The 26,500-nt window shown below is 46.6% G+C and overlaps 1 protein-coding gene across 6 annotated transcripts in view; it reads right to left on the minus strand.

The window, feature by feature from the left end:
- Positions 1-24,223, minus strand: part of rasa4 (RAS p21 protein activator 4) — a 288,131-nt gene extending 263,908 nt beyond the window's left edge. For 3 of the 6 annotated variants that reach the window (XR_011348806.1, XM_069911332.1, XM_069911330.1), the window contains exon 1: positions 24,044-24,223. Coding sequence is in view for 2 of the 6 variants with exons in the window: in XM_069911332.1 (XP_069767433.1) it covers positions 24,044-24,108 (65 nt within the window). In the remaining 4 variants the exon portion in view is untranslated. Of the gene's footprint in view, positions 1-781; positions 889-24,043 lie in introns of all 6 variants that reach the window. The other 3 variants (XM_069911335.1, XM_069911334.1, XM_069911333.1) reach the window with 2 other exon arrangements.
- Positions 24,224-26,500: the final 2,277 nt, after the last annotated feature.

The raw sequence follows: 26,500 nt of genomic DNA on the forward strand, positions 1-26,500 counted from the left end.
TATCTCGTTGTCGATCCTTGCATCTGATGAAATGGTGCAGCTGAGATAGGTAAACTGGTTGACCGTTTTGAGTTTTGTGTCCCCGATGGAGATGTGGGGGGGGGCTGGTAGTCATGGAGGGGAGCTGGCTGATGGAGGACCTCAGTTTTCTTCAGGCTGACTTCCAGGCCAAACATTTTGGCAGTTTCCGCAAAACAGGACGTCAAGCGCTGAAGAGCTGGCTCTGAATGGGCAACTAAAGCGGCATCGTCTGCAAAGAGTAGTTCACGGACAAGTTTCTCTTGTGTCTTGGAGTGAGCTTGCAGATGCCTCAGATTGAAGAGACTGCCATCTGTGCGGTACCGGATGTAAACACCGTCTTCATTGTTGAGGTCTTTCATGGCTTGGTTCAGCATCATGCTGAAGAAGATTGAAAAGAGGGTTGGTGCGAGAATACAGCCTTGCTTCACGCCATTGTTAATGGAGAAGGGTTCAGAGAGCTCATTGCTGTATCTGACCCGACCTTGTTGGTTTTCGTGCAGTTCGATAACCCACGTTAATCTGCTAATGACTGGTCCAAATAACTATATATCCTATCTCTCAGAAATCCTTCAAATAATTTACATACTACTGATGTCAGGCTTACTGGCCTATAATTGTCTGATTCACTCTTGGAGCCCTTCTTAAAAAGTGTGACTCCATGAACTACTCTCCAATCCTCTGGCCCTTCCCCTGTGACTAAGGACATTGCCTCCCTCAAGGTGCAGGGGAATATCATATCCAGTCCAGGGGATTTGTCTACCTTTATTCGCTGTAAGGCAGCAATCATCTCCTTCTCCTTAAACTCCACATGTTCCATGGCACTTCTATTTGTTTCCTTATTCACGATGCCAGTTTCCTGCATAAATACTAATGCAAAAAAAATTATTTTTAAGATCTTCCCTGTTTCACTTGGCTCCACACAGAGTTGACCCTCTGATTTTCTAGGGGTCCAATTTTGTCCCTTACTATCCTTTTACTTTTAATATATGTAGAAACTCTTTGGATTTTCCTTCACATTATCTGCCAAAGCACCTTCATGTCTTCATGCCTTCCTAATTTCCTTCTCAAGCATCCTTTTACATTTTCTAGATTCTGCAAGTAGTTCATTTGCTCCTTGTTGTCTATACCACATATCTAGCCCCCTCCTTTTCTTAACCACCTCTCCAATATCCTTTGAAAAGCAAGGTTCCCTATGTCTGTTAACTTTGCCCTTATTCCTGGTTGGAACAGGTAATCTCTGCTCTCTCAAAATTTTGTCCTAGAAGGCCTTCCACCTGCTGGATGCAGCCTTGCCAGAAAATAACATTCCAATTGACTCTTCCAAGATCCTTCCTCATTTCCTCAAAATTTCCCTTTCTCCAGTTCAGAACCTTAACTCGAGGACCAGACCTATCCCCTTCTCCATAATTAACTTGAAATGAATGGACCCAAAATGCTCATCTCGAGGACCAGATCTATCCTTCTCCATAATTAACATGAAACTAATGATATTATGGTCATTGGACTCAAAATGTTCACCTATACATACTCCTACCTAGTCCCCTAAAGGATCAGGTATTGCATCTTCTCTCGTTAGTACCTCTACATATTGATGTAGAAAACTTTCCTGTGCACATTTGACCAACTCCAACCCATTCAGTCCTTTTACCGTATGAGAGTTCCAGTCTATGTGCAGAAGGTTAAAATCTTCTACTATCACAACTTTCTGTCAGTCTACTATCTCCCTACAGATTTGCTGTTCCAATTCTCTCAGACTATTGGGTGGTCTGTAATACAGCCCTGCTGGTGAGCTCATGCCCTTCCCATTCTTCAACTCCACCCATATGGCCTCTGTAAACAAGTCCTCAGTGCTGTCCTGTCTATGCACAGCCGTGATATTTTCCATGACTAGCAATGCCACACCTCCTCCTATCCTCCCTCCCCCTCTATCCCATCTGAAACAATGGATCCCTGGAACATTGAGCTGTGAGTCCTGCCCCTCCTGCAACCACATCTCACTAATAGCAATAATTTCATAATCCCACGTGGCAATCCTCGTTCTAAGATTATCCATCTTCCCGACAATACCCCTCGCATTGAAATAGATGCGTGCGAGACCATTTCTTTCTTGAACAACCCTGTCTTTACATGCAGTGCTTGCACAACTCACCCTCCTCCACTTCACTGTCTGCTCTAACACCCTGGTTCCCCTCCCCCTACAAATCTAGTTTAAACCCTCCCTGAAGCAGCAAACCTACCCACAAGGATGCTTGTCCCCCTCCAGTTCAACTGCGTCCCACCTTCCCTGGAACAGAACGCAACTATCCAGAAACCTGAAGCCCTCCCTCCTGCATCATCTCTTTATCTACATGTTAAGCTTAATTATCTTTGCGTTTCCTGCCCAACTACCACGTGGCATGGCTAACAATTCTGACATGGCAACACTGGAGGTCCTCTCCTTCAACTTTGCTCCCAACTCCCTGAACTCAGAGCCTCCTAACCCATCCTCCCCATGTCACTCGTCCCTACATGGACCATGATGTGGTTGCTTACTCTCTTCTGAGAATAGGGAGCATGTGAACCGAGATAACACAGACCCTGACACCAGGGAGGCGACAAACCATCCGGGATAATCAATCACTCTTCTCTGTCCCCCTTGCTATCGAATCCCCTATCGTGTTCTCAATCTATCACCTTACATATCACCTTAAGCATAGGTGCTCTGTGCTTAGCGTGACAGAGAATATAGAGGTGTTTGGGAGATAAATTGGGGAGGTTTATTAGAGCAGGTGACACACAAACTGTAAAACACAGAATGTTTGCAAGAGTTTGGCAGAGAGCTCACAGACTCATGATGGGCTGCTGTTTGCAAAAGGCAACAATGTATCAACATACAGCAGCAGCTTTGTCTGGAAAACAGGTTGCTGTCTGGAAGAACATGTGATCTTTGCAGGCAGAGGCAGAACAGCTTTGCTGCTCTCAGAGTGGGAGGGAGTGAGAGAGAGGAGAGACAGAGGGACAAGCTGGCAAGCTTTGGAAGACGGCCTGGTCAAAGCAGAGGTCTGGCTATCCGGGGTTTCCCTTGGAATGGGAGAAAGAGAAAGGAACTCTGTGGTGATCTGAAAGAAAGAGGTTATCATCTGGAGAACCCTGAGAGGGGACAAGTTTCATCAGCAAGACACTGGAGTGGCTGCCCTGGAATGAGAAAACTCTCTCTCTGACAACCAACAAGAAGACTCCTGAGTGGTTACCATTTACCTATTAAACACCAAAGCCCGGTGAAGTTTATTAATGCTAACTTCTGTGCACAGTACAAGAATTGCGTGCATCCAGTGAGACTGGACTGTGAACCAAAGAAGCTTTCTAAACTTATATACACATTACACATACGTGTGCTTAGAATTAGGGGGGTGGGATTAAGTAAGTTGATAAAGATAAGTTAAAGTTTGATTCTGTTTTCTTGTTCAAAGATAATTAAAAGTAAGTTTTGTTGAAGTAACCCTTTGTATTGGTGCATATCTATTGCTGCTGGGTTTTGGGGTCCTCTGGATTCATAACATTAGTAACAGATTACTTAAGGTGGTATGTGAGTGGGGTGGGGTGAAAGCAGTTGAGAACCACTGCCGGTTAGGCTGTCCTTTCTGCAGGCAATGAAGCTAACTGGTGTACAAGAGCAGAGGTTAATCACCTTTCACAAAAGAAAGCATTTAAATTAAGGTTGGTGCAAATATCAGGGCTAATTCTTAGCCAACAGCAAGTAGTCCTTAACAGCAGACCTTTTTTGCAAGATAAATGATGACTTATTGGTGTTTTGTACAAAGCTTGTCACGCTAGAGTATGATAGATAGCCTCAAAGTTAATATGCATTTGGAGACAGACGTAGCAAGTGGACAAACAAGGCTGAAGACAGAGACATGGTACTGCAGCAGCCCCAACACTGTGCCTCAGTCAACGATCTATTATCAGCGTGGCAACATACATTAGGCTTAAAATCCACAGGTTATCCATTCGGTATCAACAACCAATGAGTGCGTTTTGGCTTCTGTGTCCAATACACAGAGAAATTTCGTGGACTACTTGCTGTGGACAAGGACTGAACAGTCTAGCTTTACAACCCTTTTTAAAAAGAAAATGTAGCATTTTAATGATCCAGAGGGAGTCATTAGATTGACAACTGAAATAACATCAAATGATTTTGTTCCAAGTAAAACACTTCTTTGTTACAATGAAAACATCAGGGTCATTTGCATAGGGAGGTAAAAAATAAACTGAAACAGACAAAAGACTTTGGGCGTGGGGGAGGAATTTTATCTAGTGTTAAAACAGCTTAAAGCAAAAAACAACTCAAACAGGAACATTGTTCGAAGGATGGCTGCAAACATCCACAGATTGTCCACATGCCTTCCTTGGAACGGCCTCTCCATAAAGTTCAGCATTGTTCAACAACAGGAGTTTGTTTATATTCCAGCAAACTCTCGTGATGGCAACTCTACACGCTACTTACTTTTTTAAAGGGTTGGAGTGGGATGCGCGCAAGAGCAACGAAAAGACTGAGACACAGGCAAATGCTTTTTAAAAAAATTCTCCACAGCAGCCTTTAAGACTGTGTCTGGCCCACCCCTCGCGTTCCGGAGCTTACGTCACGCTGACCGGACTGGAAGCGAATGCCCCACGGTGCCATCTTTGCCGCGGCTTCCCCGCTGACCACACGTGACGAGCAGGGCCGGTTTGCCACTACGATTATGTGCATCGCCACACAACCCCCTACCCCCCACTGAACCGACACCGATGGTCAAGAGTGAGGTCTGCTGTCTTGGCGGACGACCCATACATACTGGTAGGGGGACCTGTACTGGTTGGGACTAGTGCAGGTGGGCTGGTTTCAGGTGGTCCAGTGTGAAAAGTTCCTCCTTGCCCCCAGTGTCAAGTATGAAGGTGGATGTGTTCTTTTGGAGCACCTTGTAGGAGCCCTCATAGGGGTGCTGGAGGGGCTTCCTGTGCCTGCCCCTTCACAATGTTGTGTGGTTTTATGTTAAAAAGTGACAGTTTGTCTTAGAGAACCAAGGTGAAGGTGGACTGCTGAGAGTGAGAAAGAAAGTGGGAGACAGACTGGGCATGTGCAGAAGATGATCTAGAAGTTTCTGGACTTGGAAGACAAACCACCATTGGGTGTGGCTGAAGAGTAGAAGGAGGCCCCAGCAGAGTCATTGTCTGGGAGGCAGTTTAGAATGTTGGGCATTTTAAAAGGGAGGAACATTCTGAAGGCAGCCGGAAGGAATTTTGTGCTCTCTCTCTCTAAAAGATCTTTTGGCTTCAGTTTACCAAAAAACTGAATTTTGTTTTCAATCTTTTGTGAGTCTTATGCGTTTTGTGTCTGTTTTTTTTCTGTGGGCTAGTTGGAAATATAACTTAAACTTTGATTACATATGTTATATTTAGGCTGGGGAATTTATTAGTTTTATACTGTTATAGAAATTTGTATATTAACCTGTGGGCATTGTTATAAAAGGGGGGGATTTTGAATTAAAGTTTGAAGGTGACATTTTGTTAATAAAGTAATTGTTCATATTTACCCTTGTGTGATATGCCTTCTTTGTGGTTGCTGGTTTGATCTTGTAACAACACGAACACATACTCGGAGGAGGACAAGTCTACGGGGTAGTTGAAAGGTGGCTGACAGTGTCGCGATGGTGGCAGTGGTGCCAATTTGTCTCGCAGCCTCTCCAACATGACTACGGTTTGGGTGGTTTAACCAGGTGCTGAAGGAAGGAACTGGCCCGGGACTGCAAGGGTCTCATCATAGACTAGCTCAGCTGAGGAGGCTTGGAGGTTGCCCTTAGGTGCTGTGTGTATCCCCAGGGGGACCCAGGGTACTTTGTCTACCGAGTTGGGCCTCTAAGGCTGTGCCATCAGCACTGATTTCAGGTGCTGGTGAAAATGCTTGACCAGCCTGTTGGGCTGATGATGACAGGCTGCGGTGCAGTGTAGCTGGGTGCCCAGAAGTTTAGAGAGCTCGTTCCATGGAGCAGAGGTGAATTGGGCTTCTCAGTCGGTCATTATGTGCGCTGGGACAACAAAACAGGAGAGGAAAACCCTGGCGGACGTATCAGTGGTAGTATTCAGGATGGAGACAGTCTCTGGCCATCAAGTGAACCTGTCCACCACCGGGAGACTGGCAAGGGCCCAACTATGTCAAGGTGGACATACTAGAATCTGTGGGTTGGAGCATCAAACTGCTGGACATGGGGCTTGGTGTGTCGCTGCAAAATTGTAGTCCATGCAGGTTTTTTGCCCACTCTGTGATCTGCTTGCGTAGCCCGTGCCAGGCAAATCAGGAGGATATCATCTGCTCTGTTGTTCAGATGGAGGGGTGAGACAAGCTGTGTATCATGTTGAAACCTATTCTCTGCCATTGGGCGGGGACTAGCGGTCGGGGTTGGCCTCTGGAGACGTCACAGAGGATCATCATGCCATTGGAGTCCAGTGGGAGATCCTGGAGCTGCAGATCTGTGACCGCCATCCTGAAGCTGTGCATCTCAGGGTCGTCTTGTTGGGCACGAGCCAGGTCATGGTAGTCGACACCTTGTGCCAAAGCATTGACTGTTGGCTTGGAGAGAGTGTCAGCGACAATGTTTTGTTTGCCCGAGAGACAGCGTGTGGCGGTGGTGAAGGATAAGTGCCGTTGCTGGCGGGCAGGCCATGAGTCGGAGGACTTGGAGAAGGTGAACGTCAGTGGCTTGTGGTCCGTGTAGACCCATGAACGGTTGCCCATCCAGGAAGTAGCAGAAATGGCGAATGGCCCGATAGAGGGCTAGCAGCTCTCTGTTGAACACACTGTACTTCAGTTCAGGCGGTCGCAGGTAGGGGCTGAAAAAGGCAAGAGGTCTCATGAGTTATCAATAAGCTGTTCCAGGACACTGCCTACCGCCGTGTTGGACGCATTGACTGTGAGGGCCATTGGTATATCCATTCATGGGTGAACTTGCATCGTTGTGTTAGCCAGGGCCTCCTTGGTCTCCTTGAAAATGTTGTGAGCTTCATCTGTCTACGCGAGTTCCTTCATGGACCCCAACATTAACACGAAGAGGGGGGCACATGATCCTGGTGGCCGCGGGGACCCTTCAGCGTCGTTGGTCTGGCAAACTGCTGTATAGCCTCCACCTTGTCTGGTAGGGGTTGGCACCATCTTTGGTAATTTTGTGGCCCAAAAAGTCTCTTCAAGGCCGAACTAGCACTTTGCCAGGTTAATGGTGGGGCCGAACTCAGCAAGGTGGTTGAAAAGCTGGCGAAGGTGTGCAATGTTATCCTCAGGCGTCTTGCTAGCTACCAGGATATCATCAAGGTCAATGAAAATGAAAAGCAAGTCTCTGCTGACCGTGTCCATGAGATGCTGGAAAGTCTTGGCCGCACTCTTCGAGCCAAAGGGCATGTGGAGGAACTCAAAAAGGCCAAAAGGGGTGATGATGGTGGTCTTCTGGACATCGTCTGGGTGCATGAGAATCTGATGGTATCCCCGGATCAAGTCGACCTTTAAAAAAAGCTTTGCACCATGGAGGTTCACCATGAAATCCTGGATGTGAAGAATCGGGTAGCGACCGAGCGTTGTTGCAACACTGAGGCATCTGTAGCCGCCACAGGGACTCCTCTGCCATTGGATTTGCATACTAAATGGAGGGTTGAGGCCTATGGACTGTTGGAACGGTGGATGATGCCGAGTTCTTCAATGCGCGTAAACTCTTCCTTGGCGAGGTTGAGTTTGTCTGGGGCTAGGCGACAGGCTCGAGAATGCAATAGCGGGCCTGTGGTCGTGATTTGGTGCTGGACGCCGTGCTTTGGCATGACAGCGGTGAACTGTGGGCACAGGATGGAGCCATGTATTTACCATCCTCTGGCAGCGCTTGGATGAGGTCATCAACCCGTGAGGCAACTTTCTGGTCGAGCAAGCTGACAACGTAGAAGTATTTCGTCGAATCGGAGGTTATCTATTCGATCTGGAACTGGGCCTCCACTTGGCCAAACCAAGTACGGGGCCTGTTCATCCAGAAAGTTGGCAGCTTCAATGTAAAGGTGCCTACGGCTGTGGGGTACATTGTGCCAAGTCTTCAGGAAGTTGAGACTGGTCAGGGTCACAAATGTAGTGGATTGTGCACGAGTGCAGTGAAAAGACTGAGACAACAGGCTGGGAGCTCAAATAACACAAATGCTTTTTTTAAAATTCCACACTGCAGTCTTTAAGGCTGTGTCTGGCCCCGCCCCTCGCGTTCCAGAGCTGACACAAGCGCACACATGCTCTTCCGGTCTGGCCCACTGACCGTGCATGACAAGCGGGGCCAGTTCACTGCTACAACTACATGTGTTGCCACAGGGTCCTATTTTAAGGGAAGAGGGAAATGATCATTCAGTGCCATAAGTTGTTTTTAATTAATTTAGACATACTGCACAGTAACAGGCAGGTTCGGCCCACGAGCCTGTACCACCCAATTTATACCCCATTATCCTACATCACCGGTTCGCCTCGAACAGTGGGAGGAAACCGGAGCCGCAAGAGGAAACCCACGCAAACATGGGGAGAACGTACCAACTCCTTAGACAGCGCGGGATTCGAACCACTAATCTGTTCCTTATCACTGGCGCTGTAAAGGCACTGCCATCCGTGCCGTGCATGATTGGTAAGGGATTGCTTAAGGTGGTACATGAGTTGGAAGGGAAGGCTGAGAATCACTGTTCTCTAGACCCAATTGCAACTGAAATACTTTGCCTGAGGAAAATTGTCACTGGCTCATTTCCTTTGGAGTTGTGAAACCGTGCACAAATCGAGCCAATTAGGGACGATTAAAATAGTGGTTTTCATACTTTCCATTCACATACCACCTTACTAATCACAGAGCACCAGTGGAACAGGGATTGCTTGAGGTGGAATGTGAGCTGGGGTGGGGGTGGGGGGGGGGGTGCTATTTTGAAAACCACGGATCTCAATAGAAGAAAACAAGAAAGACTCCAAACAGTGGGAAGATGGAGCAGCGCAAAAAATATTGGAGGAACTCAGCAGGTAAGGCAGCATTTAAGGCAGAAACCCTTCATCAGGAATATCAGGAATGAGTGCAGAAGCCCGAAGGGTGAAGGTGAGGAGCACAAACTGGCAGGGCAGCAGTGAATGTCGGTAGGAGGGGAAAGAAATGGGGGTGGGGGGGAAATTAAGAAGCTTGGAGGTGACTGCAGGAAGAGGCAGAAGCTACCCTCTGATAGGGAATGCAAATCATGGAATGAAGGGAAGGGGGCAGAGAGCCAGAGGAAGGAAGGTGTACGTTACTGACTAAGGGAAGGAGGGACAGGGCCAGAGGGACTATGGAAAGCAAGGAGTGAGTAAAGAAAACCAAAGGGAGAGGTTAGCAGAAGCAAGAGAAGTCCGCGTTGATGCAGAATCGGAAACATCACTGAGGTCCAAATAACCAAGTTTTGTTTCAAGAGCAAATCTTTTCAGTACATCCTGAGCCCTCTGTTCAGATGGTCATCAAGTGTCAAGATTGCAGATGAGGTTATCAGGTGGGAAGACAAAGCTCAAAAGTCCTCCAGATAGAGCACAGGAGGTGTTCCCTTGGTTACTAACATTACCACTCAGAGGTAACCTTGATGATGTGGTTCTGGTTTTATGTAAATGAGGTCTATGCTAACAGAGAAAAGTAATTGGACAAACATCTGAGAATGCACTATCTTTCACCCATCCATGGCTATTCGCTTTCCCTCCAATGAAAATTTAAAATGAAAATGTCAGGCATCACTTAGTTTCAATTTAAATTTTAAACAGGTCCCAATTTTGTACAAATAGCCAAATTTATAGCATTCTTACTTCTCAGCCCAAAATTCATGAACTTAAGGGAAATACATTATCAGAAGTGTTGTCTTTAAGGCAAAGTAGCCAGACAGTTGTAGCAGTAAATACGAATTTATGGGTCATACTGGGAGCAGTCCCAAAGGGGGATTTCACTGGGCTAAACCCAAGAAGAACGCCCTATCAAGAGAGGCTGGACACTTTGTGGATTTAGTAGAATGAGGGGGCAACATTATTCTAAATCCAGGACACTTGTCACAGTAGATGGTAAGATGGGAAACTCTCAAACAAGGGGACATAAACAGGATGAGGGGCAGGACATTTTAGGCGTGTCAAAAAAAATTTCTCTCACAGGGCAGTGAATCTCTAGAATTCTCTGCCCAAGGTGAAGGCATTTAATGTGGCAATATTTTATACAAATGTTTTGAAAGATTTATGAACGGAGGGCCATGGGGAACTGGCAAATGTGTTAAAGCAGAGAACAATCCTGATCACTTTGATTGAGGTGAGACCTACTCCTGCTCCTATTTTCTCGTGAAATAAAAACCACCAATATATTTGAAATTTGCCTCTAAAGGTCAGAAAGGAGGGAAAGAAAGGTTCACATTTATTGGGTTTCTTTCATGATCGCTGGTCATTTACAGCCAGTATTTGTAGAGATGTAATTGTTAGGATGAAAGAGCACACAGCCACAGCATTACACAAGGTCCCACAAAGTGATGGGCAAATAATCCACTCAGGGTCATGTCCCAGCCTCGACTATCTTCATCTGATTTAATGGTACTTCCTCTGACACAAGGTCAGGGCCACACTATGTTCATTTGCATTCCCTATCCCTCCGACATGAGCCACTATAGATGCGAGAATCAGAAGCAAACAAACTGGCAGAACTCAGTGGGTAGAGCAGCTTCTGTAGAGAAAAAAGCGACAACCGTGGTTTCAACTGGAGACCTTGCATGGGACAAGGCATGGAGAGATAGTCAGGAGAAAGAGGCAAAAGGGAAAGATGACAGGGAGAGAAGGCCAGGGGAGAAGAAACCAAGGTGGGGAGGTGTGTGGGTGTGAGCAGAACTTTTAACTTAAACAAAATTTAGACAGGGCTTTTCGACCCACAAGCCCATGCTGCCCAATTGCACCCAAATGGCCTATTACACCCAGTACATTTTGAACAGTGGGAAGAAACCAGAGCCCCCAGGGAAAACCCACAAAGACATGGGGAGAAGTACAAACTCCCTATGGAGTGGGATTCGAACCCCTCTCCTGATCGTGGTAACAGCGTTGCACTAACCGAACTGTGCCGCCCTAACTGATAGAACGCCAAAAGAGACAAAGAACCCAATTGGACAAGTGAGAATAGGAAAGGAACAGAGAGGAAGTGGGTCACCTGAAATGGGAACACTCAAACATTCATCCCATTGGATGCCTTCTCTGCATTGGTGTAGACGAGGCAACTGTTTTGAGAAGCACCTACATTATCCTGAATGACCATCTTGAGTTTCCTATTGCAAATTCAACTCCCGTTCTGTTTTGCCATTGCCACACCAACCTATCTACCCTTTGCCTTCTCCACTGCCACAGAGAAGTCAAACACAAGCATCTCCTATTTCACAGCCCAGTCATGTGGACACTGAATTTTCCAGTTTCTGGTAACCCACACCCCCTCTCTTCTTTGTCCACTCCCACCGGTCCAGCTGGGTTCTCTTGACCTTTGTTTTCTTTCATCATGTCCAACTGCGCATCACCGCCCATACCCCTACCCACCTGGGTTTCTTTTCCCTTGGCCTACCTCTCCTCACCCATCCATCTATCCATTGTCCCTTCCGTACTTGGCTGCACTTACCATCTCCCAGCCTCTGTCTCTCATCTCCCCCTCACTGAGCCCATCATCCTCATGTGCTTCAGACCAGCACCTACCAACCACTGTCTCACATCTAGACCAGCTATACACCCTCTGCGCTCTCAGTCCTAATGTAGGGCTACAACCCAGAATGTCAGCTATCCCTGTGCCTCCCTGCTCAGCAGGCAGCTTGGGGTCTTTCCCCTGACCCAGAATACAACAATATCCAGACATGAGCAGAGATACACAAAAGGAAGCTTGTGCTACGTAGGTCAGAAACAATGGAGAGCAAGGGAGTAAATAACTGAAACCCGCATTTTTTTTTTAAAAAACATGCTGAAATCTGTAAAGCAAACCAGAAAATGCTGGAACCACTCATGTCAGGAGCATCGAAAAGGGAGAAGCTAGCATGTTGTGCCATTGGGAGAGTGAATACATCCATTTAGCTCCTGTAACACACCACCCAGGCTCCAGCATCCCATTCACCACCTGGAACACTCATTCCCAAAACCATGATCTGGATGCAGATCTTCACAATGTACTCCAACCTAAATAACAAGGACAAACACATTGGAGTATAATTTCCCCTACAAGGTTTGAAAATATGTTCCTGTTATTTCATCACTGCAAAGACTAGATCCTGAAGCTCCCTTTGAAGACCATTATAATTTCATGTTCACCACAGAAGACCCATTCATTCCTATTGTGACAGAGTATATAGATACATTTTTGGGAGATAAATTGGGAAAGGTTTGTTAGAATAGGTCACATACAAACACTTTAAAACAGATCTTATTTGAAATACTGAAGCTTTGCCCCATGCTAGACATGTCGGCTACACAGTGTTTGCAAGAGTTTTGAAGAGTGCTCAAGAGACTTCACTAATGTATTGTTGTTTACCAAAGGCAACAGATGAAAGAGCATGCCAGAGCCGCTGCTGTCTGGAAGGAGAGCTTGCAGTTGTAAGAGGGTCATGCGGTTTTGCAAGCAGAGAGAGTTAAACAGGCTTTCTCTCAGAGAGAGAGACAGACAGACAGAGATCACTTACACAGAAGTAGCTGGGAATGGAACAGGACAAGCTGGCAAGCTTGTCAAAAGTTTTTTGGAAGACAGTCTGGTCAAAGCCCTTGTGGTTCATGAAAGAGGAAAGGACTAGCTGTCTAATGTTTCACTTGGAATAAGGGAAACAAAAAGGAACTCTGTGATGACCTGAAAGAAAGAGGTTATCGTCTGGAGAACCCTGAAGGGGCAGATTTTATCAGCAAGACAATGGAGTGGCTGATATAAGTACATCAGTTGTGGATGTCCTGGAACAACAAATTTCTTTCTCTGAAAACCGACAAGAACCTTCCTGAGCGGTAACCATTTACCTTTCAAGTACTAAAGCCTGGTGAACTTTATAAATGTTAAATTCTGTGCACGGTATAAGAATTGCCTGCAACCAGTGAACTTGGAGGAATGAGAAGTGAGATTGGACTGTGAACCAAAGAACATACACGTGTGCTTAGAATTAGAAGGGGATTAAGTAAGTTAATAGAGATAAGTTAAAGTTTGATTCTGCTTTCATGTTTAAAGATAATTTAAAGCAACTTTTGTTTAAGTGACCATTTGCCTTGGTGAATATCTATTGCTGCTGGGTTTATGGGTCGTAACAATATTCTCTCAAGGACCAGTACAAATGGAGAATAAATGCTGACATCAAAGGATTAGAAGAAAAAAAATGGGAAGAATAACTTGCAACTTCCTTTTGCATGTGAGTACCCATTGAAAATGTTAACATTTACATAAAACCTGTAGCTTGTGGAAAGACTTGACCACAGTGAGCAGAAGTACAAATCCCTGGTTACATAACTTAACAGAAATGTTGACAAAAACTCACTACCAATTTTGCAATACACGAAAGTGCTGAGAAACTCAGCAGGTCACGCAGCCTGTATAGGAAGTGAAAGGTCACCAACATTTTGGGCCTGAGTCCTTTTGTCAAGGTAGGGGCAGCCACAGAAGCTGAGAGAGTACAAGAGAAAAGAGCTGAGATGGGGGGAGGAGGTTGCCCACTGAATGAACGGACTCGGAAGCCGGAGGAAAGGAGACGGGGAATAGGGAAAGGGAGAGACTCTGAGGAGAAGTTTTACGGAAACTGGAGGTCAATGTCAATGCTGTCTGGTTGGAAGGTTGCACCTACAGAATATTAGGTGTTGTTCCTCCACTTTTGGGCAGTGCACGAGGCCATGGATAGACACTTTGGTGTGGATTTAAAATGTTTGGCCTCAGGGAAGCCCCTGTTATCGCAGTAGACAGAGTGAGGGTATTGAACGAGGTGAGGAAAGAGACATGGGTGCGAGTGTAGCATTTCCTATGGTCAAAGGGTTAGGTAGCAAGGAGGCAATTATTGGGAGGGTTGAGTGAACAAGGGAGTCCCAGAGGGGGCGATCTCTGAGGAAAGTGGAGAGGGGAAGATGCATCTAGTTATTTTTCCTACCGGGCTCCTGCAATAGAGCCAACTTACAGTGGCCAATTAATCAAACGAACACATTTTTGGAATGTGTGAAGAAACCAGAGGAGTGGGGGATGATATACAAACTCCATTCAGACAACACCCAATGCGAGGATTGTGAGGAAGCTGCACCATTTTCGAGCATTTGCTTTAAGACTGAGTTCTTATTGGATTCATAGAAATCTGGAGTCCAGGAGGAGCCTACCTGGCCACTTATGTCCATCTCTGACAAAGTCCTGCTGACCCTTGTCCCATTTCTCACCTCTCATTAGCCCCTTTTCCACTGGCACCCTGTCTCAAAAATTAACTGGGAATTTACTGGGACAGGGACCAGTGGAAAAGGAACACAGTCCGAATGCCGGCATCAAATGACATAATTTCACGCTGGGGATTAACCACCTCTACCCCTATTTATATCCCCAGTGTTTGCTGACACGGCGTGCAGTGGAAAAGGGACAGCAGAAAGTTACCCATTTCCAGTTGATCCCCGGGGATGAGTGTGTGCAGTGGAAAAGCAATTAGTGTCCCAGTTAAGGGTGGTCCAGTGGAAATGACACAAAGGGTTTCCTATCCCAGGACACTGCACAGCCATTGAACTGGGACGCCAGTGGAAAAGGCGCTATTGGTTAAGGCACATCAATTTTCAATTTTTGTTTTGAATGGAATGAATCTTTCTGGATGCAAGTTCCACCCCAACCCCACCACCCAAATGTCTCAAAAGTATGTCCTTTTTAACCTTTAACTTCTAACAATGACTAAATCTTTAGACACCTCTCCAATTATGCTGGACATGAAGATTTTGATTCCTGAACACTTTTGGGTGTATTTTTTGGATTTTGGGCTACTGATCATGAGAATAATCTTAAAATGTTCCTAATAATGTACTGTTTTTTAAGATACAACATATTTTTGTGATTTCCTGTCAGATTTTTAAACATGCTTCAAAAGAATTAGGTGGAACATCTCAGTGAAAATTCATTTTCTGCATTCACCCCTGGACGTCTTCCCTGCTGATCTTGGTGCGGTCAGTGACGAACAGGGTGAAAGATTCCCCAGGTCATTGCGACCGTGGAAAAGTGGTATCAGAGCAACTGGAATCCATCGATCCTGGCCGACTACTGGTGGACACTGACACGAGAAGCATCAGATGCTGAGTGAAAATGAAAATCAGTGGCAAACAATTTTCAGATAATTTGAACTAACTCAATGTGTCAGCATCAGTATGCGATTAAACATGCTAAATTCAATCAAAGTTCATGTAGTGTTTCTCCAACTTCCTGCATGATAGAGCAAATGCGAAATGATCTGTGTTCATCTTGTTCATCATAATCCCCAATGTTTTCTCAGAAGCAAAGCTTTTGAAAAAAATTGCTGTCTTTCCCCAAGATTAAAATAAAACGATGCACTTTTCTAAGTTTCTAGGTTTATAGACAATTAAATTTCCACATCTCCATTCCACTCCCTCAAAGAAAATGTTTAGCCTGTCCTTTCTCAGTACGTACCAGTAATAAATCTCCCTGTACCCTTTTCTGGGTGCACACTCTCTGGAGTACTCTAGATACAATGTGACAGTTCCTGATCTTATCCACATTTCAACCACATTGGATCTAGTATCAATTTTCTCAACTAGCTTAGGAAAATCATCTTTCTAGGGAAAGATAAAATGATCTGACGTAAGGCTTTTTCAGGTGCATTCTTCGCTAAAAATGTGCCTGAAGAAGAAGAAGCGACCCTTTAAATTGCCGTTCAGGTGGCAGCGTTTAAAGCGCAACACTGGCCACCTGGAGGACACTGCTGCACAGGATGCTGCTCTGAACACACTCTGCAACTGCCCAGTGTCAGCTGTGATCAGCAGCCTGACCCTTTAACGTCCACTTTCAGCCAGCTGCATTCAGGTGGCTGGGGGAGCCACTGAGCTGAGCTGATTATCCCTCTTGGAGGAGGGTTACATAGCTCGTCTCAAGAGCGCCTCCTGCACATTCAGGTGGCCTCAAAACAGCCACATATCGCCTAATCGTGCGGCTTTACATGCGGGACAATTGGCTACCTGAAAGTTCCTGTAGATAAACTGGTTGAACAGATTGGATTTGTCCAGCTTTCTTGCAAATAGGAAGCAGCTCACACACGGTCAGGTTGAGTTGTGACTGTACTGACTTGAGGCGAAACGACTTGTAGAATACAGGTCTTCACCACCAGCTCAGCCTGGTATAACTCAATGGCCTTGAAACAATCCCAGACAAACTATCACGTTGTTTTCCCAACCACTACTGGTAGGTAAAGCGCGCCAAGATTTAGATCCAGATAAGAAACGATGCATTTCCAAAGCACAATGATATGCCCTCTTAAGAGGAAGCTTTCACATTGTGGCCTTTTTGTGGGGTTTGGCACAGTGGAAAATGACAGGTTGGTTTGATTAATGATATTAGTAGAAGAGGAATTCACTATTTGATGCATGTTTACAGGGAGGGAGAATAAAGAACAATTAAGCTTGTGAATGGGATTGTGCACAGAGTAATCAAGTGCTGCTTGCTAACCTTGTCAAAAACATCTTCAATCACTTCATTGATGATTAAGAGCTGCTAGACAAAATGCAGTGTTATCAAGAGATGCCCACTCACCAGTAATCTGCTCACCAATTTTGCCTACACATTAGGAACACTTGGATATCGACCTCATCACAGCCTTGGTCCAAACGTGAATCAAAGAGTTCAATTTCAAAAGCGAGGGCCACTGCCCTTAACATTGAGGCAGGATTTAAACAGATTATGGCATTGAAGAGCAGTGATAAAAGCAAAGTCAATGAATGTGAAACCAATGATGAAGAAGCCAAGCTTCACATTGAGGAAAATGGGTCATGGTTGCTGAAGTTCAACCATTGCATGGACTCCTCAGCATCGTGTCCGAGGTGCAGCTGTCTTCAGCTGTTTCATCGAGGTCTTTCCTTCGAACATGATCAAAGACGGAGATGTTTACTGCACGTCAGAACTTGATTTGCAACCTCTCAGCAAGTAAACCAGTCCAGCCACTTAAAGCAGCATGACTAACGTAGTAGTTAGCATGTTGCTATTGCAGCGACCCACATTTGAATCCTGCGTTGTCTGTAAGGAGTATGTGCCGTCTCCCTGTGTCTGCATGGATTTTACCCGGGTGCTCCAGTCTCCTCCCACCATCTAAAATGTAGATTAATTTTTGTGTAATTGAGTGGCATGAGTTTAAATGGCTGTGATCAGCTTCTACCCCTGCTGTAAATTAATCTGCAACAAAAGTGTGTCTAACCATTTACCCTTGATATCCAGTGATTACCAAGACTCCCACCATCAATGGTCAGGGATAATGGAGACTGCAGATAACCATATAACAATTTACAGTACAGAAACAGGCCATATTGGTCCTTCTAGTTCACACCAATTTACATGAAACTCCATTAGTCCACTCCTGTGCCGAGAACCCTCCAACCCCCTCACATCCATGTACTCATCGAGCCTCCTCTTAAATGACAGACTGGACCCTGCCGCAACTACTTCTTCTGATAGATCATTCCACTCAGCCACCACTCTCTGAGTGAAGAAGCTTCCTCTTATGTTACTCCTAATGTTTTGCCCCCTAACCTTTAACTTACGACCCCCTTGTTTCAATCTCCCCTAGAACTTAAAAAGACAATCTGCTGGAAGAATTAATGGGGTCAAGCAGCCTCAGTGGGAGAAAAAGAAAGGTTGATGTTTCAGGTTGGAATTTTCATCAAGACTGAATACAGAAAGGAGGTAGCCAATATATAGTAAGGACAAGGATGCAAGGAGTTAGATGGGGGCAGTAGAAGATTGGTGATCCAGGGAGGGTTGAAGAATGACAAAGAGAAAGGAAGGTAGAGATAATTCATTGTCAGGTGCCCAGGTATCAAAGTGTGGGGGGGGGGGGGGGGTAGGGGGAAGAGAGAGAGGGAGAGAAGCAAGAAAAATAAGGAAGTTCTAGTGAAGGAAGGCAAGTCATACAAGACAGAGTTGGAAAAGGCTGGGGGGTGGGGGGGTGGCGATAGGAGACAAGGGCTGGCCTGTGTTTGAATCTGGTGAGTACATAACAATGGTGATATAATGGAAGGTATTAGGCGAGAGATGAAGGACAGATGGAATTGAAAGAAGGGGGGGGGATTCTTATTGGTGAGAGGTGGATGGGCAATGGAACTGGGTGTGGGGGTGGGGAGGGGAGAGTGAAAGGAGGAAGAATGGAAGTATCTCTACAGAAGAGAAAGGGGACCCATTACCTGAAGTTAGAAAGCTCCATGGTCATACCATTGGGCTGTTGAGTACACATGGAAAATGGGGCATTGTTCCTCTTGTTTGAGCTGGTTGCCTCTCTCTCTCTCTGCCAGTGGAGAAGGTCAAGGACAGACGAGTCAGTGTGGATGTGGGATTTGAAACAGGATGCAACCAGGGTTCCCATTGCAGACAAAGCTCTGGGAAACAGTGTTGAAATCTGTGCTTTCAATCAGGATTGAAAACTTGGTGCACCAACACTAATCTCACACTCATTGTCACCAAAACCAAGGAGCTGATTGTTGACTTCAGGAAATGAAAATGAGAGGTGTACGATCCAGTGATCATTGGGGGAATCAGCGGTGGAGAGGGTGAGGAAATACAAGTTCTTGAGACTCACTATCACATGAAGAAAACACATCAGCACCTCTACTTCCTCCAGAGTTTGTGGATGTTTGCTGTGACATCAGAAACCCATGTAAATTTGTGCAGACGTGTGGTGGAAAGTGTGCTGACCAGATGCATCATGGTCTGGAATGGAAACACCAATACCCCTGACTGTAAAGCCTTGCAAAAGGTAATGGACACAGCCCAAGACATCACAGGCAAAATCCTCCCCACTACCTAGTACATCTACAGGGAGAGTGCTGTAGATTTAAGAGGATCTGTTTTATTTATTCAAATCTTCCGTCAGAGAGCAGCAGCAATCATCAATGATCTATACCACACCCTCTGTTCTCACTGCTACCCTCAAGAAAGGGGCATAGGTGCCACAAGACTCACACCTCAGGGTTCAGGAACAGCGGCTCCCCCTCCACCCTCAGACTCCACAACAACAAACTCAATCAGGGACTCATTTAAGGACACTTAGTTGTGCACTTTATTGTTTGTTGTTACTCCTCTCTGTATTCCACAGTCAGTTGTTCATTTGTTTACATGTTCAGTTTTTTTTTTACTACCAATAAGTGGTAATTCTGCCTGGCCTGCAGGACAAAAAAAAAATCTCAGGGTTGTATGTGATGTCATGTATGTACTCTGACAATAAACATGAAATCTAATCTAAATCTAATCTTGGTCCCTGGGTTTATCATTGACCAGAAACTCATTAAAACAGCTACATAAATTGCATAACTACACAAGTGTTATGAGTGTGGAAGAACAGAGGGACATTGGTATCCAAATCCATACATTGCTCAAGTTTGCCACGCAGGTTGATAGGATAGTTAATAAGGCCTATGGGATGCTGGGCTTCATAAATTGGTGGATTAAGTTCAGGAATCAAGAGGTCATGTTGCAACTCTACAAATCTCTGGTGAGACCCTTTTGGGATATTGTGTTCAGTTCTGGTCAGAACTTATTACAGGAAGCTATGGAGACAGTGCAGAGGAGGTTTACCAGGATGTTGCTGGGATTGGACAATAAGTCTTATGAGGCAAGGTTAGCAGAGCTGGGACTTATCTCTCTGGAGCAGAGGAGACTTAATAGAGGTCTATAAAATTCTGAGAGGCATAGATAGAATGACAGCCAGCTCCTTTCTCCCAGGGTGGAAATAACAAACACCAGAGGACATCTGCACAAAGTGAGAGAGGAAACTTTAGGGGAGACATCAGGGGTGTTTTTTTAATATATACACAGAATGTTGTGGGTGCCTGAAATGCCTTGCCATGGGTGATGGTGGGGCATTTAAAAGACTCTTATAGACAGGCATATGGATGAAAGAAAAATAGAGGGTTATGAGGCAGGGAGGGTTTGTTTTTTGGTAGGAATATATAGGTTGATTCTCCGAATCATGGGTCCTCTACCGGCACCACCTACGGCTCCTAGAACGCTTCCACCAGCGTTGTCTCCGCTCCATCCTCAACATCCATTGGAGTGCTCACACCCCTAACGTCGAGGTACTCGAGATGGCAGAGGTCGACAGCATCGAGTCCACGCTGCTGAAGATCCAGCTGCGCTGGATGGGTCACGTCTCCAGAATGGAGGACCATCGCCTTCCCAAGATCGTATTATATGGCGAGCTCTCCACTGGCCACCGTGACAGAGGTGCACCAAAGAAAAGGTACAAGGACTGCCTAAAGAAATCTCTTGGTGCCTGCCACATTGACCACCGCCAGTGGGCTGATAACGCCTCAAACCGTGCATCTTGGCGCCTCACAGTTTGGCGGGCAGCAGCCTCCTTTGAAGAAGACCGCAGAGCCCACCTCACTGACAAAAGGCAAAGGAGGAAAAACCCAACACCCAACCCCAACCAACCAATTTTCCCTTGCAACCGCTGCAATCGTGTCTGCCTGTCCCGCATCGGACTGGTCAGCCACAAACGAGCCTGCAGCTGACGTGGACTTTTTACCCCCTCCATAAATCTTCGTCCGCGAAGCCAAGCCAAAGAAGAAGATAGGTTGGCACAACATTGAGGGCCAAAGGGCTGTACTGTGCTGTAGCGTTCTATGTCCTATGTTCTAAGAGGTCAAAGGCATTGAGCCTCATTCACCGCATGACAACCCAAAGCCTTTCCAAACAGTCACAGTCAGAAGTATTGTAGAATATTCTCTTCTTCCCTAAACAAGTGCCACTGCAACGGCTTTGTGTGGGCACAAGGCAGTCATTTGTATCCCATTCGGCCCACCACATATTCATATCCTGCAGCACAGTACTACAGCTCCACAAAGTGCACCCCAGATGGTCACCTCATCCGGACTGACAACACCTCCCAGACCCATGACTTCTACCAACAAGAGGGACAAAGGCAGCAGGTACTTGGCAACACCAAGACCCACACCATCCCGATTGGGAAATACATCTCCAGATCTTTGTCATTGCAATCGAGCCCAACTCCAGGAGCTCTTCCACCTTCTTGATAGCACCGCGAAAGAACCTCCTCTGGAAAGAATAAAGTAGTTCAAAGGAAGCAGCTCACAATACCACCGCCCCCCCCAAACTGAAAAGCTTTGTGCAGTCAAGATGGTGGAACCCAGAGGGAATAATAACATAAAATACTGCAGATGCTACAAATCTGAAATAAAAATAGAACATGCTGACCTATCCCACAGGTCAGGCAGCACCTTGGGAAAGAGAGACAAGAGTTTGTAGTGTGAGGGTAGCGATAAGGCTGAGAACTCGAGTAACACAACCAACTTTACTTTAAATTATGCGCTGCAGCCTTTAAAGCTGTGTCTGGCCCACCCCTCGTGTTAAAGAGTTACTGAAGTATCACAAGCGCGCGCACACTTTTCGGGTGTGGACCAGAAGAGAAGGTCCCACGACGCGATCTTTGCCGCGACTGCCCCGCTGATCGTGCGTGACAAGTGGGACCGCCACAACTATGTGTGTCAGGCAAGCAACCTGGAACTGGGAACTGCTACAGAGCTGAAACCTAGAGCAAGGGCAGTTAGTTCTCCCAAAAGCAACCTTTTTGCTCCACCTGTCCTCCGAAATACGACTTTTAGAACAGAGAATATCATCTGAACATTACGATCGTGGAGGGGATCGCGCAGGAGATGGGGAGAGAGAGGGGGGATCGCGGAGGGGATGGGGAGAGAGAGGGGGGATCGCGGAGGGGATGGGTGAGATTGCATCAACTTTTAGTTGGCAATTTAAGCATCTTGTAGTTGGAACCGAACTTAACTATGATATTAGTGCCTCTCAAGCAACCGCCTCGCCTCTCAAGCAACCGCCTCGCCTCTCAAGCAACCGTCTCGCCTCTCAAGCAACCGCCTCGCCTCTCAAGCAACCGCCTCGCCTCTCAAGCAACCGCCTCGCCTCTCAAGCAACCGCCTCGCCTCTCAAGCAACCGCCTCGCCTCTCAAGCAACCGCCTCGCCTCTCAAGCAACCGCCTCGCCTCTCAAGCAACCTCGTCGCCTCTTTGTTGGCCGAGTTTTTGACATGAGCATAAGGGAAGCAGGGGAGAAGGCAGCAAAGGGAAGGGTGAAGGAGGGAAAAAGAGAGACATGGAAGGAGCGAAAAGGAGAAAGGCCCACAAAAGAGGCAAAGAGGCAGCAAAGAAGCTGAATGTGAACGGGCAGACACTTGAGTGGCTGGAAAAAGCAGACGGGTGCGAGGGTTCCGACTCAACTGGGTCGGTAACACCTGGATCTGAAATGAGAGCTGCAAATCGCCGGAGTCTGTGTGTTGGAAAAGTGATGCTGTCGGATCTGCAGCCGGCATGACAGAGTGAGCCGAGCCGCAGCCGGCTCGGTGCTGATCAGGCTCTGGGCTCCCTCCAGGGCGAGAGAGATACACGCGGATGGGGAGGGGGGAGGAGGAGGAGGGAGAGGGGGGAGAGAGAGAGAGAGAGAGAGAGAGAGAGAGAGAGAGAGAAGCAGTGGGGGGATGGGATGGGAAAGAGACCGGACAGAGCGACAGGTGGATGGGATGGAGAGGGAGGGGGAGAGGAGGCAACGCATGGGGGAAGAAAGGGCAGAGGGTGGATGTGGGGGAGAGGGGACCGCAGGTGGGTGGGGAGAGAGGGACAGAGGGTAGATGTGGGGGAGAGGGAACCGCGAAGGGATAGCGTGGGGATGGGTCCACGGTGAAGAGTGGGAGAGACAGAAGGAACTGATGGAATAAGGAGGGGTTTGACGAGAGACAGGGGGGCCGCGGAGGAGATGGGGAAGAGAGTGGGGGGGATCGCGGAGGGGACGGGGGAGGATCGCGGAGGGGACGGGGGAGGATCGCGGAGGGGACGGGGGAGGATCGCGGAGGGGACGGGGGGGGGATCGCGGAGGGGACGGGGGGGGGATCGCGGAGGGGACGGGGGGGGACGGCGGAGGGGACGGCGGAGGGGACGGCGGAGGGGACGGAGGGGATGGAGGGGACGGCGGAGGGGATCGCGGAGGGGCTCGCGGAGGGGCTCGCGGAAGGGATGGAGGGGATCGCGGAGGGGATGGCGGAGGGGACGGCGGAGGGGATCGCGGAGGGGATCGCGGAGGGGATGGAGGGGATCGCGGAGGGGATGGAGGGGATCGCGGAGGGGATGGAGGGGATCGCGGAGGGGATGGAGGGGATCGCGGAGGGGATGGAGGGGATCGCGGAGGGGATGGAGGGGATCGCGGAGGGGATCGCGGAGGGGATGGAGGGGATCGCGGAGGGGATGGAGGGGATCGCGGAGGGGATGGAGGGGATCGCGGAGGGGATGGAGGGGATCGCGGAGGGGATGGAGGGGATCGCGGAGGGGATGGAGGGGATCGCGGAGGGGATGGAGGGGATCGCGGAGGGGATGGAGGGGATCGCGGAGGGGATGGAGGGGATCGCGGAGGGGATGGGCGAAAAAATAGTGAGGACCCCGGATTGGCTGGAGGGAGAGAGGAGACCGCGGATGGAATGATGGGGGGGGGGGTGAAAAAGGGAGGAGGGTTAGAATAAACCACGGGTGTATGGGGAGAGAAGAGGAAATGCAAGGTAAAATCTTCGCCAATGCCCTAAATTCAATTCCATCCGCAATAAACCTCACATTCCGTCCGCTAAACTTCCCTCGTTGTTTCCCCGCGGCCGGCAGATGACGGCTGGAACTTTTGGCTGGGCTGGGGCAAGGTGCGCTGGAACCCCCCACCCCCCCGGCCGGCCGGCCGCTGGGGTCACTGTCCCCGCCGACTGCTGCAGGGTCGGGCCCGGCAGACGGACGGCCTCATTTACTCACAGATCTCTGGCTGGTAGTTTTTTCCCCTCGATGATCCGAAGAAATAAAGAACTGCGCTTGGCCATGTCGCCCTACTGCCCGTCCATCGGTCGGGACTGAAAGTTGGTGGAGGACAGGCGCCGCCGCTCTCCATGTGCCCCTCAATCCGGCCGCTTTCATCCTACTTGGGCGGTGCCAGAGGGGAGGCGAGTGCTCTCTCATTGGTCGCAGTCTGGGAATAAAACGAGGAAGAAGTGACGGTTTCTTAATAATCCGGTGTCAGCGTTATACATTTATGCCAGTTCAGTTCCATCTCGCCAGGGAGCCAGTGGATTTGTGTGAACACCACGATCCGCCGTCACGACTTAGTCCTTTAATCGGTTCTCTCCTTTTCTGGATGTTGTGTGTTTTATGTGTCTGGGTAACTGCAGCAATTGAGACTTTCATTCCAACTGGAACTTGTTCTTATGCACATGGCAATGACTTTAACTCAAGCCAATCTTTTGTGTGTTCAGGGAAAAGATACAGCGACAAGTTGGCAAAAGATAAAATTGATAGCCCTGGGTGCTGAGCCACTCCTTTAAGGGCTCTCGACCTTGGTCATTTGCTCCCAATGCATGTTCCAAACTGGGACGGACGGGTTGCTGGGAATCGTGGGTTGCGGGTTGGGGTCAGGGGTTGATGGGGAGGTCTGGCCTGATTGAATCAGGGGTGGGTTATGCAAGAAATGCAACTTTTTAATATATGGAGGAAACAACACCCAAAGGAAAAGGAATATTCATATTATTCGGGTAGACATAAAACATACTCAAGAATAGACCTATTCCTGTCATCAGCTTGCATGCAAGATAGAGTAAGAAAAACAGAATATAAAGCTAGAATATTATCGGACCACTCACCCCTAATATTGACAATAGAGTTAGAGGACATCCCTCCAAGAATGAATAGATGGAGATTAAACTCCATGCTACTTAAAAGGCAGGATTTTAGAGAATTCATTGAAAGACAAATTAAAATGTACTTTGAAATAAATATGGAATCAGTGAAAGATAAGTTTATACTATGGGATGCAATGAAAGCGTTCATCAGAGGGCAAATAATAAGTTATGTAACCAAGATGAAGAAGGACTACAATCAGGAAACAGAGCAGTTGGAAAGGGAAATAGCAAATATAGAAAAAGAATTAGCAATGAAGGAAGACACAACTAAAAGAAGAGAATTGGCAGATAAAAAAAATAAAATATGAAACACTACAAACATATAATGAAGACAAAACAGAAATATTATGAACTAGGAGAAAAAACGCACAAAATTCTAGCATGGCAGCTTAAGACAGAACAAACTAAGAGAATGGTATTGGCATCAAGGAAAAAAGACAAACAAATCACATATAATCCAACGGAGATTAATGAAAACTTCAGAGAATTCTACGAACAATTATACCAAACTGAAAACGAAGGGAAAGAAGACAAAATAGATGAATTTTTAATTAAAATTGAACTACCGAAATTACAAACAGAGGAACAAAATAAATTAACAGAACCATTTGAAATAGTAGAAATGCAAGAGATAAAAAAAAAACTACCGAATAATAAAACACCAGGAGAGGATGGATTCTCAATAGAATTCTATAAAACATTTAAAGATTTATTAATTCCTCCCCTCCTGGAAGTAATCAACCAGACTGATAAAACACAAAGCTTACCAGATTCATGCAAAACAGCAATAATTACAGTAACACCAAAGACAGGGAAAGATCCACTCGCACCAGCGTCATATAGACCAATATCTTTACTTAACACAGATTATAAAATAATAGCTAAACTATTAGCAAACAGATTAGCAGAGTATGTACCGAAAATGGTAAATTTAGACCAAACTGGATTTATTAAAAAAAGACGAACAACAGACAATATTTGTAAATTTATTAACTTAATTCATGCAGTAGAAGGAAATAAAACTCCAACAGTAGCGGTTGCTTTAGACGCAGAGAAGGCCTTTGACAGAGTAGAATGGATTTATTTATTCAAAGTACTACAAAAATTCAGCTTACCAGAGAAATATATTAATTGGATTAAAGCATTATATAAGGGGCCATTGACGAAAGTGACAGTAAATGGATATATATCAAAACAATTTAACTTAAGCAGATCAACAAGGCAGGGATGCCCATTATCGCCCTTATTGTTCGCGTTAGCCATAGAACCACTAGCAGAACTGATAAGAACAGAAAATAAAATAAAAGGGATAAAAATAAAAGACAAGGAATATAAAATCAGTTTATTTGCAGATGACATTATAGTATACTTAACAGAACCAGAAATATCAATAAAAGAATTACATAAGAAATTGAAGGAATATGGAGAAGTGTCGGGATACAAGATTAATGCAAATAAAAGTGAAGCAATGCCAATGAATAATGCGGATTTCTCAAAATTTAAGAAAGAATCACCATTCAGATGGCAAATGCAAGCAATG

This window comes from Narcine bancroftii, chromosome 14, assembly GCF_036971445.1.
Source record: "Narcine bancroftii isolate sNarBan1 chromosome 14, sNarBan1.hap1, whole genome shotgun sequence".
NCBI classification, from domain to species: Eukaryota; Metazoa; Chordata; class Chondrichthyes; order Torpediniformes; family Narcinidae; genus Narcine; species Narcine bancroftii.